At 40.8% G+C, this 13,181-nt stretch overlaps 1 protein-coding gene across 17 annotated transcripts in view; it reads left to right on the top strand.

Moving 5' to 3' along the window:
• The window catches only part of macf1a (microtubule actin crosslinking factor 1a), a 235,337-nt gene that overhangs the window by 82,485 nt on the left and 139,671 nt on the right, over positions 1-13,181 (top strand). Inside the window, exon 1 of one of the 17 annotated variants that reach the window (XM_038724192.1) lies at positions 7,818-8,133. The exons of the other annotated variants lie outside the window; for them this stretch is intronic. Within the exon in view, the coding sequence (XP_038580120.1) occupies positions 8,013-8,133 (121 nt within the window). The 5' untranslated portion in view covers positions 7,818-8,012. Of the gene's footprint in view, positions 1-7,817; positions 8,134-13,181 lie in introns of those variants that run through there. 17 annotated transcript variants of the gene reach the window in all.

Raw genomic sequence — 13,181 nt, 5'->3', positions numbered from 1 at the left:
CCCTTTTTTCCTCCACTCTTTTAGTGTTCTCCGGCTATGTGTCAATTAATCTCATTTAAAATAAAATGTTTCTTCTTTCCACTCATTCATCCTCCAGTCTCTTTTTGTTTCTGACCACTTTTCTTTCTCTCTCTGTGTCCTTCCCTCTCCTGCTCATTAACCTGTGATTAACTAAAGGCCCTAAAACCAAAGGAGCTGGATGAAGCTTCTTTTTTTCTCACGGAGTCATAAATCTATCGCTCTTTCTGCTTCCCCTTTTCTAAGTCTGTCCGCTCCCTCCTTTCCCACCATCCATCCATGCAGAGCTTCTCTGTGCCATCCTGTCTGACAGCTCTTCTTCCTCTATTTCTCTTTCTTACTCCCCCTATGTTTCTGTGAAGGGACGTATTTCTGTGTGTGTGTGTGTTTGTTGAATGAAGAACTATTTTTTTTTGTTGTATAACTTAAATTTCATTGAATAAATGATGGTCAAATTATGTTCTTTACCAATCAATTTATCTTTCTTTCTGATGATCATTATTTCAAAAGTTACAGATAGAATATTTGTACTTATATGATAAGACGGGTGGGTGGGTGGGTGGCAGTGTTTACTTCAGGTCTGGTTGGCTTCTTGCTGAAACACTGCACAGTGGTTTATAATACTGTGAGGAAAGACTTTACAGCTTTGTTATCATGTCAGCACTACTGTCGTCACAACAATTATAAGGTAAATGTAAGAAATGCCTGCAATGCAGTGCCTCGCCGGGTGATAATGATGAGCCAGGTTTAACCTTTTTTGCTGGAGTCAACACAGTGGTCTGTGTTAATTAATGCAGGGCTGCTGTTGTTTTTTTGCTTACTTATAATTTTTTTATGAGTAAAAATTGTAGCATCCAAAGCACAAGTTAAGCTTTTTTGTGACGTTATAGCTTGTATTATAAAGCAGACATCTTCGATATATTAAATCTTTTTTTGGTGTGTGTCAGTGTGGCACCCAGGGAATAGAGCATAGAAGTTAACTGTTCAGTCTTTGTTCTTTTCTTTTTGCAGGGTGAGAGAAAGGACAGGGGTAATTAGGCTTTGTTTCGTGAAAACAAAAGCGCTGCCACTACTGTATGTGTGTTTCTGTATTTTTGGGTGTGCAGGCTCAGAATCAGTTCCTGTTTTCTCAGCCAAGTAATTTAATTTTGCGATGCAGGAATTCAGGCTTCCACAAACAAAGTTGCTCTCTTGACATTTATGCCCTCAGCAGCAGCAGCAGCAGCAGCAGCAGGGCCTTTGACCCAGTTTGACTCCCAAAGTTTAAATGTACTTCCCTGAAGCATTTTTCCTCATTTCTCTCACCCACTGTCATTACCAGAAACACGACTAACCGAGGAAAACAGCTTTGCAAGCTTTTGGGTTATTAAATCACTGTTTGCAGGGTGATAAGGATTGTGAATGTGACTGGTCTTACAGTTAACCTGTGTTTAATGAACACAGATTAGGGTCGGTGGTGTTGGAAGCTTTTACAAAATAAATATTATCTCTTTGAGCTACCAGTGCTTCAGCATTGGCTGGGAAACGTCAGCTCTAAGATGACCTTAAGTCTGTCTCCAGATGGGTCAACTTCCCACTTTTCATCACGTGTACAGACATCTCCTAAGTAATTTGCTGGCATCCATGTTTTGTTTTGGGTGTGTCTGTATCTGTGTGTATCCTCAAGTCAACTTCTGTTAATCCATCCTTATTAGTTTGTTTAGGGGCCACACTCGTCCCTTGCACTCTCCTGTTTTCATCCTCCTCTTCTGTTTTCTAATCTCTTAATGGCATCTCAGGGTATCGCTGTCTGTCTGTCTCGCTGTCTCTCTGATGACTCCTGGCTCTGTTCCTGTCCGCTCTTTGGAACAGGAGTAACGATCCGCTTAGTTCTCCCGTCAAAACATAACTTATTTAACTGTCAGCAGTAACAGCCTTGGGAGCCTTTGATGTGTTCATCCCACACTGAAAGAGATCACAGTAGGTGACAGATGGGACATGGTGTTCTCTGCATAACTGGTTAAAAAAAGTGACCCGCTTACCACTGGCAATTACCTTAATACTGTGGAGTAGCTGATAGATAATATGTATTGTATGTAATATATATGCTTTTCCCTTTTTTATTTTGTCATGTTTAGAGACAGACAGGAAACAAGGGAAGAGAGGGAGGCTGGAATCAAAACGTGGACGTTGTGGTTATATGATCTGAATAAACATCTGAATAAATCATCATATGATGGCCACCAGGACACCCCTGACACACGTACAGATAGAGAGATACTTTTTTGGCAGTGGATTATATCTGTCTGATTTAATTTATCATGTTCAGTTAACTTGATTGTCAGTGAAGCCTCGATCAGGTCCAGTGATCATGATGTCCAGCTCCTCGCTGTGTGATTAGCCATGCCTGACTAACCAACAGTCTGAGGTTGATTGCTTATGCATGTTTGACCCAGCGATGCCAAATCCATTTGTCTGGATAGAGCGAAACTGTGTGTGTGTGTGTGTAAATGTTTTACTGACTATGTGCTCATATTGTACTGAACATTAAACAACAGTTTGGGTTTATAATTATTTTCCATAATATCTCTACTAGGAATGTTGTCACAAATTTCCCCCAGTTGTCTTACTCCTGTGAACTGATGCAGACTTCCAAACCACATTTAACAGACTGAAAAGTTTGGACATCACGCACAAAGTCCAGAGAATAATAAATAAACAAAAGGTTACTGGACCTGGATCCAAGTGTGAGATGAAACCTTTGGGAGTTTAAAGCTGAGTAAGATGTTTAAAAATCAATGCTGCAACACTGGAAGCAAACTGAATTTACTTATTTGTAACTGGACCCAGTCTGCCCCCTAACCGCAGAGCACGACACTGCAGGGGAGCTCTGCATCTCTGCGTTTGTCCCAAAGTTTGGATGCATTTTAAAGTGGCTCAAACTTTCACCGCAGGCTGTATATTAACTATTTCTCATTTTACTGCAAACAGAATTACAACTCCATCATTCTGTTTCAGGATCCCAGTAAACATTTCAGTGTGTAGCTCAGTGGCTGAGCGCAATACAGCCTGGTGCTTCACTGTGCTGAGCCATACTGCTGATGGAAATATTTTATCAAAACAAGTGCAAGTATTTGCTTCCTCTCATGTGCATCCACCTTGCTCCCTGTACGTGTAGTGTCATGTCTGAAACCTCTTGGTACTTTTGTTTAAATGGATCAGCCTCAGAATGGCAGATCAGGACTCTGGCAGCCGGCTCATTTTCCAGACAGGAAGTGTTTCTGCTGCATTTCCCCAATGGAGAGGTCAGAGGTCACGCAGCTGCTGGAGAACAGTGTGGTGTGGGAGGCTGGCCGGCAGTGTGTCATGGTCACACAAGATGCAGCTGTGTGGTGACCGGAGTCTCAGAATAGCTGTTTTATCCACATGGAAAAGCAATGACTTACAGCAACTCTTAATTTCACTACCCGATTCAGAACCAGGACTATATCTCTTCAGAAGACTAAGACTGTAATCTTATTTTATCTGATAATGTACCTTATTCTCAACGCAAAACTATCACAGCTTTGTTCATTTTTTTGTTATGATTAAAAAAAAGATATTCAGGTTGCACAGGTGGAAGCTGGTATTAAATGCAGAGGTGAATGAGTTCAGTCTGGCAGATGGGACTGTCAGAGGAACTGCAGGGACGGAGCAAGCGGAGATGGAAAGTCGTCATTTTTGTTGTAGCTACATAGACATGAAAGTCCAAGGTTAGAGGATTCATCACTCTAATGTGACTGCCCTTTTCCTCAGCCGGCTCTTCCTCTCTTCTGCCCTCCATCAACATATTTTTCCTGTTTCCTCATGCAGCTGCCTCATGTTAAATGGGCCTAAGTATTGTAATGTGTTTGATACCACTTACAGCACAATATCTGAGTTTCAGTGCCAATATCAAACCCTTTTTTCTGTTGAACCAAGTGAGGATTTATTTTATCTGTCTCGCATGTTTTTATTATTGCTCTTAACTGTCACAACCTGGATTAGGAGTACATGACAAAATAAATAAGAGGGTGTGTCTGTCATCAGATCAGTATGTTAACAATGTAGGGCTGGGTGATGGGGCCAAAAATGTTATCACAACAAAGACATTTCATACCATTCAATATTGATAATTATCAAGATAATTGTCAAATCATTATTTCTTTCAAATTTAAAGGCTGATTTTTGCTCCTGAGTGAAAGCCAGATGGTTAATTGTGGTTTTAACTTTTCTTTATGGTCAGAACATGACAAACAATATTTTTTCAACAAATACGCATGCATAAAATTAAATAAAATATTTTTGCAGTCATAGAAAAATTAATTGCTGATTGTTCATTTAACATTTATTGAACATTTGTTATATTGTTATTGAGAAAAATTACATTGCTATAATTATTATTGTTTTATTGCCCAGCCCTAATACAGTGTCTGAGTGGTAAGCAGTATGTGTATGAGGGTGAAACACAAAGTACAAACACAACAGTGTCAGTCTACAGATCAGAGGAAGAGAGTGAGAGGATCTTGCAGGCCTGATTTATAGCCTCCTGAGCCCGGCCTGCTCAGGTTTGTTGCGTCTCTGACAAGGCCTTGGCGCCACCCGCCAACAAGGAACAACAAAATAGGGTCAACCGTGAGGCCGTCACACAGCACAAAGTAGCCTTTTGCCTGAAAAAAATGCTAAAATCAATTCAAATCAGATCAGCAAATACCTCATCACAGAAAATGTAAACGCAACTAAGAATCTGACCAGCAGTCAGTACCAGCTTAAAGTAATTGACAGTTTTCTATTAATCTTTTAAGAGGAATACGCAGCACTAATGTGAAAAGGCGAGGTGCAGTATGGACACAAAGTTTAATAGTATCAATAAAAAGGTTTATATTCACCATTCACCTCATGACCTTCACCATTGGCCGGGGACAGGTGCTACACAGGTGTAAATATAATAGATCATTGGATCTTGTTTGAGAACATGGACTGTGTGAACATTCTTCTTCAGCCTGCAGTGTATTTTCATATGCTGATACAGTTTATGGCTCTACCTGCACTCTTCTGTGTACAGGGAGAGACATTTGTGTGTTACAGTAATATCATAGGGCACAGGGCAGCAATTCTGTGTGTACAAAGTATGTGTGTTTGCATACTTCTTTGTGTGTCAGGGTCACCCTGGCTATCTCTGTGAAGGATGCTGACTCGGAGAATTGAGCCTTACTGGGGGAGGGAGAGACATGCTGCTGCATTATACACACAGGAGTGAGACAAGCAAATAAATAGAAGCATTGTTGCGACAAGACATGACACAAGGCAAAATAATTTCCTCCTCTGACCAGTGAGGCTAAATGTCTATGCTTTGATGGTGAGCACAAGATTAATTATGTTATGCTAATATAGTGAAAGCAGAGACAGCGTTGAGACTGTATAGTCACAAAAGACTCTGTGTGTTTGTCTTTCTCACTCTCTTTCTTGGTGTATGTGGCAGTGAGTGTGAGATTTCACTCTGATATCTGAATGTAAAAAAGCATTTACTTCCCAACACAAACAGCCAATACAAAACCAAGCCTTGTCTGCCTTGATGCTTCCCAAACTCTCTTTTCCATCTTCTTCCTCCATCGTTCTTCTTGTCTTTCCTCAGTCTTGTGTCGAGCTTATACAGTAGTCTGACATCATCCCCAGGCTTTATTACATCGTGTGTGTGTGTGTGTGTGTGTGTGTGTGTGTGGCTTCCAGACGCAGCATTCTCTGCACAGGGGGGACATGAGATTGGACCTCTGACCTTTTGTCCTTCTTGCAGGGTGACATACATGCACAGAGGCACCCACATACACAACAGTAGCTTTTAATTCAGCCAGTGTACCATGTTATGGTATGTGAATGTGGGAAGAAGAAGAAATATACTGACTGAAATAATAATTTTGTATAGTTTGTCGTGATGTGATGTAAAAATGAGCTCAAAGGAGGAGGTTTGTGAGTTCAGGGGTGATGAAACGCTACTTTATTTATGAAAGAAATACAGATGAAACTGAAACCTGCAAGTTATAAACTCACTGAATTGATTAGAAATCCCCAAACAGTTATTAAGTAGTTATAGCAACTGCTTTAAAAGAAGAATTTTATCAGTATGAAGTCGATAACATCAAAAAAGATGTCACTGCTGTCAGACATTGGTGGTTTTTGGGTGCTAAATGTGACACCGGTCTTGCTGTCAGTGGTTTTAGGGTTAACTCGTGCAGCCTAACACCTTACATGTTGGCCTCTTCTGCCCCACAGTGGCAGCATCACACTCTTTACCACAAGAGACACGTGGTTGCTAAATTTCCTCTTCAACCTCTTCTCACTTTTAATCTCTTTTGTTGTTCTCCCCTTCTCTCCTATCAGTCATAGTTTGTCATTCAGATTTTTATGCTTTTAGTCCATTCTTAAATTTTGAATTTGCTGATTTTAGGACAGAAAGGACTCTAGGGACTTTAGAAAAAGTAAAACATTTTGAGCCTAAGTTGGCTCTTCATTAGGTATAAAGGTAATTTTAGGACATGAAAGACTCTGGTTGATGTTGTTCTGTTGCAATTGTAAACCACTAACAGAACATCAGTGTGCCTCAGTGGATAAACAGCTGGCATCAGGATCTCCATTACCTCATGTTATTTGGTAATTGTTGTGATTAGGAAATGACTAATAGGAAAGAACCTCATTACTTTCCTCTCCATATATCCACCAGGATGGCCTTTTATTAATTCTTTGTGACCAAACCGCTCCAGTATTACTTTGCTATCAGGTTAATGTTGTTCTCCTAAATGAGGTATTAGGGTTGAAAATGGCCTCAGCATGCAGCAGCACTTGACTTCAAATTAGATTTTGCACCTGACCGCAATAAAATGCCATCAGGTTGATTGTGGTTGTTTGTTGTTTGTCTGGAGGTTGCTAGGACTTAAATGTCAGTAGCTTTTCAGAGCTGAGTTGATAGCTTGACCGGAGACACACACGCACACACACATCTCTGCGAGGTGAGAATAACTCTTGGACCCCCTGCCTTCCAGTCTGCAGCCTGAACCATGCTGAATCATGCTGTAATGTCCGTGTCTAACATGAACACACACACTATGATCACCTTTGTTTAATCACCCGCTCTGCATGAAGGTTTGAACACACTATCGCAGTCAGCAGACATCATTCAAAGATAGCCGCTCATAAATATCACAACCAGGATGAATTGCTCACTCATAGCAACAGAGGTAAACACACATACACACACTCCTCCCTAACACACACACACCATCAACAAACTGCTGCCAACATGCATACACACTGAAAAGAGAATCACTAATGAAGGCAGCATGTATTCAAATAATGGAAATAAAGCTAGGTGCATTATGCTCACATACTGTACTGATAGATTAAAAAAAATCTTGCATAGAGATAGAAATACACATACACAGGAAGATGAACATGTGAGTATCTCCCATGTGGTTTCCTTCAGAGAGTGTGAGGCAACCACACACAGGCACATACACAGTTTAGTACCATTTAATGTATTAACGGTTTTTCTAACGGTGCGCTGAGCAACAACGGCTGCAGTCTGGTGGCTTGTTTCAGGGGAATGGAATTCACTCTTAGAGAGTCGGAGAGCGAGCGAGGTTCAGAGTGAGTGAGAGAGACAGTGAACAAGAGAGGGGCATGGTGGGAAAGAGGGAGGGCATATGAATGGAGAGAAGGACTCAGAAGTTATTAGCAGTAGTTATGTGCTGAAAGTAGAGAGATGCTGGAGGAAGGACAGGAAGATTTTTTTTTGTCTTGTGTCAAAACAGAAGAAGTGAAAGGAGAAGAAGGATCCTCATGATTCTGTTGACTGACATTTAAAGTCTCTCCTTTATGGATACCGCTAGTTTTGGGACTTTACCTGCAAGCCTGCAGCTACAGTAACTTTTTGGTTCGACGTTTATTGTTAGCTTGAGGAGCTATCTGACATATTCTAGGAGTTTGGAAAGCAGAGCAACAAGATGGACTTTCTAACAGACCCTACAGTCATAACGCCCATCCTGGTGGTGACTTTTCACTTCTTGACAGCAGCTGGATATTGGTTTTACTGTCGCCGTCGTAGACGGACAGCCAGTTTTGAAGGTAAAACGTGAGTTTGAATGTTTCTCTCATACTGCTGCTGAGAGGGAGAGATGAGGAACCGTTTGTTCTGTTTACTTTTTTATTGCTCATCTCTCCTCTGTCACTTCAGCTATAATTAATCTCCTATTTGTAGAGAGATGAAAACAATTTGACTTAAGCTCCATGTGCTTCCTGTCTAGGCTCCACCCCTTCTGCTGTGTCATTTTTGTATTGGACAGCATCTTCATTTAGATCATTCCCTTTAGCATTTAGCGCAACATCTGCATGGCTTTTAAAAGGCTTTTTGTGTACCGTAGTTAGCATGACGCTAAAGCTTTCTTAACTGGCAGCAGCAGATCACCTCATGGTTCCTATTTTAGATTGAGTGGAATGTAAAGCGGCCTGTGCTGTAAAGAGTGTATACGAAGGTTTCTCTGTTTCATCTCCCGTTACAGTGAGACACTGTTTTAATGCTTTTGTGCTGCAGGACTTGATTGCTGTGTCTCATCTTCTACTGCATGAGTCAAGGGAGCAGAACCTTCCATATTTGGCTCTTTGTAGAGACAGGCTGTTGTATTTCACAGACTATTGAATCATATAGTCACATCCATGTAATTCAACCTGGAGACTGCAATCTGTGTGTGTCTTTGGCTGCTTACGTGGCCATCTTTGTCTTGTTTTTATAACCACATGCTCTACTATACCAAACAATGAGCTGCTGTGCTGCCAGTATGCTGCAGAGTTTAGTCATGTGTCTTATATGTCTAATTATTCATAAATAATGGTAACCATTGATGCAATACCATGTTTTTACAGCATTAAAAATATTCCAGTTGGCTTTTGATATTTAGCTTTAGTTCTAATACTCATTTAAACCGTGATACAAATACTCATTATGTAACAGGCTGTTGTATCTAAACCATTTTGACATGATGTTTATACTGACCTTCATACATTTACTCAGTAGCTGTTGTTAATACACCTAGTCCTAATGTTTATTCAAATCCAGTGTCTCCTACAGTAACACAGAATTTTAGGTTAGTCCTCATAGGGAGATGAGGGATTTGGTTTCAGGGCACGAGTCTAATTTGATCTGAATGCAACGATTGGCTTGGATTCACCAGGGGAAAAATATCTGGCGTGACAGTGCAGATCAATGAGGTTGATCTCTACTGAGAGGGCACTGGATGCAACAGGGATGATAACAGAGACAAGAGGGCAGTAAAAGGCAGAAGGTGTTGAGGTAAAGAGCCCTAAAGAAAATAGTACAGCTATGAAGAGAAAGGAAACAAGGAGATAGGAAAGGGGACAACGATACTTATGAAGGGGAATAATGAGAAACACAAATGATCAAAAACCTGATTAATATTAAAATGACCCTTTTCTCATATTGAAGTGATACTTCATTACAAATCATCTGTGTGTGGTGACGCTCTGTGGGCCTGAATGATGACCAAAATATGGCTAAAATCAGTTCTTTCTTGCATCTTTTAATTAACACTGTGGTAAACACATAAATGTATATTATGTAGTTGTACTGTTTCCTGATACAAAACAGGAGCCTCATACATTGTCCACATACAGTATATGGTCAGTTGACGGTGTTGGGCTCATTATGCTTGATTTATGGATTAGGTTTGCGTGATATCATACACTGTATAAAAGAAGTGGACGTAGGCACTGTGACGCCAACCGTTGTTTTGTGGACTATCGTTACGTTGAGTTTGGCATTTTTTGTGGGACCAGAAAGACCATATTTGGACAGAAGGGCGGAGCTCATTAGAGAGCAAAGAGAGCTGGGGAAGGATTCACATTGCTGCGCCGCGATAGTGATGCAGCTGTACCGCTTGAGTGTGTTCCCAAATAATAAATTCAATATTCAAGAGCGTCAGTTCGTGTTGAAAAGTGGTGCGGACATAAGGGAGCAGATCAGGCGTGATGACACACTTGGGTCACTTGGGGTCTGGGGGTCTTCCCCCAGAAAATTTGGAGCATTAAACAATTCATGTCCTGCATTCTGTGGTGGAAATGTCTTTACTTATATAAAGAGAAACAAGAAATTCAGCTGGCAGGTGACAGCTCATTAATATAAAAATCTAACAGAACATAATGCAGTTATCAGCAGCTAACATTTCACATTTGATTCTTCTATATTTAAATTCCATTGCATGTTTTCTTTTTGGGTGAATAAACTTTTCTCAAAGCATTTTCATTTGTTAGTTAACATTTCTTGGTGGAAGCTGTTTTTCAGAACATTTTTAATAAATGCTTTCAAAAAGTGATGGGGACAAAATCAGCCATTTCAAAATGTGGTAGGGACATGTCCCCAGCTTCTCCAGTGTAAATGACACATATGAAAGTGTTTTATGTTAAAACTCTTTGATGTTGTCATTTAAGGTGCACACAAGGTAGGTTAAACTCAAATGTTTGTCTCTCATAATGAGTGTATGGTATTAGGGACGTGTCCATGTGAGTGATTTTGAAACCATTTGAGTGAGGCAGGACTTTACTCAACTGTCAGACTACTCATCTGTGACACACAGATGCAGTTTACGGGTGTGTGTGAGTGGTGATGTTGCGTGATGCTGTGGTTATTTTTCTCATCACAGGAAACAGAGCTTGTTACAGTGGTAGGCCAAGCACGGTGTAGGGTGTGTTTGGGTTGTACAGTGAATTATGGCGGTTTACACTTTCTTCGAAATTGCTAAACCATCTACTTAACCAAGCTCTCTTAGTTTAAAACAAAGAGCAGCCTGTCCGATAATATAATCAGTATTTTAAAAATTAAAATACACAACAGAGGATTCATCTGATTTTAATGATAAATAACTTATAAAAACGGTTGATCTTGTAAGATACTTGTTTTATTAAACATTGAATATCTGAGAAACATCTAAAGAAATATCCACTACCAAAATGACCAAAAACATTTAAATGAGTGATCCAAAAAAGTTGTTTGTATTTTTGAGGTTTCTTTTTTGTCTCTTCTGTCATTTTGGGTTAGTTTTTAAATCAAGAAACATCCGTGCTGATGACCTAATACATAAAGGCATCTATGTAATGTAGTATTGACCTTGAGAGTTTTCTCTAATATAAGATTGTTGGCTTCAATTTAGCCACCCTCATGTGTTCTTCTTTATGGCCACAGGAGGGCAGATTGAATCTAATCTTAATCTGATGACAGGGGCTTGTGGCTAATTAGGCCACTGGACATCTGGTTAGTGTGTAATTGGGACATATTAGCAACCAGACAGTGACAGAGAATATTTAGATATTTCAGAACAAATACTGGACTTTTGACTGGACTTTAAATGTCCTGCAAAACCTGTGTCTCCCCGAGAGTGGGTTTGTTCTGCTTTGCCATCAGTTAGCATTCGATGTTCGTAGCTCAGAGGGAAAACTGGGATAAGAATCCGAGGAAAAGGAAGAATGAAATGGAAAAAAGAGGCATGGAGGCTGCTGCCAGCCTTTGAGTGGCACCAGAGAGGAGGAGGTGTATTAATGAGCTCTGGGAGCCAGCCTAGCTGAAAGAGAAACAGAAAAGAAAGTGAAAGTGAAAAAAGGGAAGATGATGGGCTAACAGAGGAAAAGGAGGACACTTGGAAACATCCCACTCACTTTTAAATGTAATTAAATTACAAGAGGAGAAAACCAGAACACCGGAAGACGGGGCAACAGACAGGGAGTGCGAGGGAGATTAGAGCTGATAAAGGGGGAGAAGGAGGGAGCGAAGGATAAGCACGCTGTGTGGTATTAGAGGCGTAAGCTCCGTCTGGTATTTTTAGTGTGGATGGTCCCTTAGAGATGGAAAGAGGAGAGATTCACTGTGAAGACACGGAGGAAAGGAAGACTCTGATGGCAAGACAGGGCAAAGAAGAAGAGGACCTAAAAGAAGGAGGGATGGAGATAAAGGAGTGACGTCACTGGTGGAGGAAAATGAGAAGGAGGAGCTTGTGTTTCTCTGTCTGAGCTTGTTGTGACTACAAGAGTGTTTGAGTCACTGACTGGTCAGGTGTGTTTCTGTACCGTACGTGAATACAGAGTACACCTTTGTTAAGAGCCAGAAGCTGCTGTAATATCAGCCTTTGCTGGATTGACGTCTGTGCTCACTTTCTGATTCCTGGCCAGATCACTGAAGACTGGTGTTTGACTCAGAGGCAGTGCTGGAGAAAGGTCTGGCTGAACCCATTATCCTTTTTGGTATAGGGGGGAAAACGCTGGCTTGTTTTTCTTTAACCCAATCACATCTTTGGCGGAAGCAGCAACAGTGCCCTTTCAAGATAGTGAAAGGAAGGACAACTCCAGCTGAAATAGTCAGCCGGTGGCAGGCTTATACCCACAGCCTACTTCCTTTGAGCCATACTAACTCTGAGGCCATAGCCTGCACATACTGCTTCCACACTGCTGATTCTAAACTGTGTTTATTTTTAAGCATGACAGAGCAGAAATTATTCAAAACTGCGTTGGTGCTGTCTGGGACTGCTGAGCTATTTTAAGAGACAGCAGTGGACCAGGAAGAAAGGAAGCAAGAGAGAGAGGAAGATGTTTCATAAAACTATGAGTTCAGGCTGTCATCTGTGAAAGGAACCAGGACAGTTACATTTCTGTGTCCATCCCAGCCCAAGTCTCTCTCTCTCTCTCTTTTCTTCAGAAAGCTACAGAGCTTGCAACCCCAGGAGCAGAAAAGCCTCGGGGCTCTTGACCCTTTTACAAAAGAAAGCTGAGTAGTTTGTGTTTACCTCTTAATAAAAAGGAACCTGAGTGAGCAGGAGTAAAGGCGAGGAAATTAAGGAAATGGAGATATCAGAGAGCTGTTGCATCTGGCTTTTGTCGGCTTGAACTAGAAGAGTTTATGTTTGCATGTGGCAGAACAAGCTGTGCTTGTATATTTTTGGATGCTTTTGTGTTTTTGTGGAATGCCAAGACTGGATTACATCATCTCAAATGGATATGTCTGGGACTTAAATAAAAATCTTTTCACAATTGTTTTTTAAGACCTTCTCTGCCTGTTCTCCCTTGCACAGCAATATAGTTTGTCCAGTTCTGCTCTGTGAGAAAAACAGAAAACT

Source organism: Micropterus salmoides, unplaced genomic scaffold (assembly GCF_014851395.1).
Source record: "Micropterus salmoides isolate LMB-PRFRI ecotype aquatic unplaced genomic scaffold, ASM1485139v1 Ms_hic_scaffold_17, whole genome shotgun sequence".
Lineage (NCBI taxonomy): Eukaryota > Metazoa > Chordata > Actinopteri > Centrarchiformes > Centrarchidae > Micropterus > Micropterus salmoides.
Note: the sequence above shows the minus strand (reverse complement) of the source record. Positions and strands in the feature narration are given on the sequence as shown.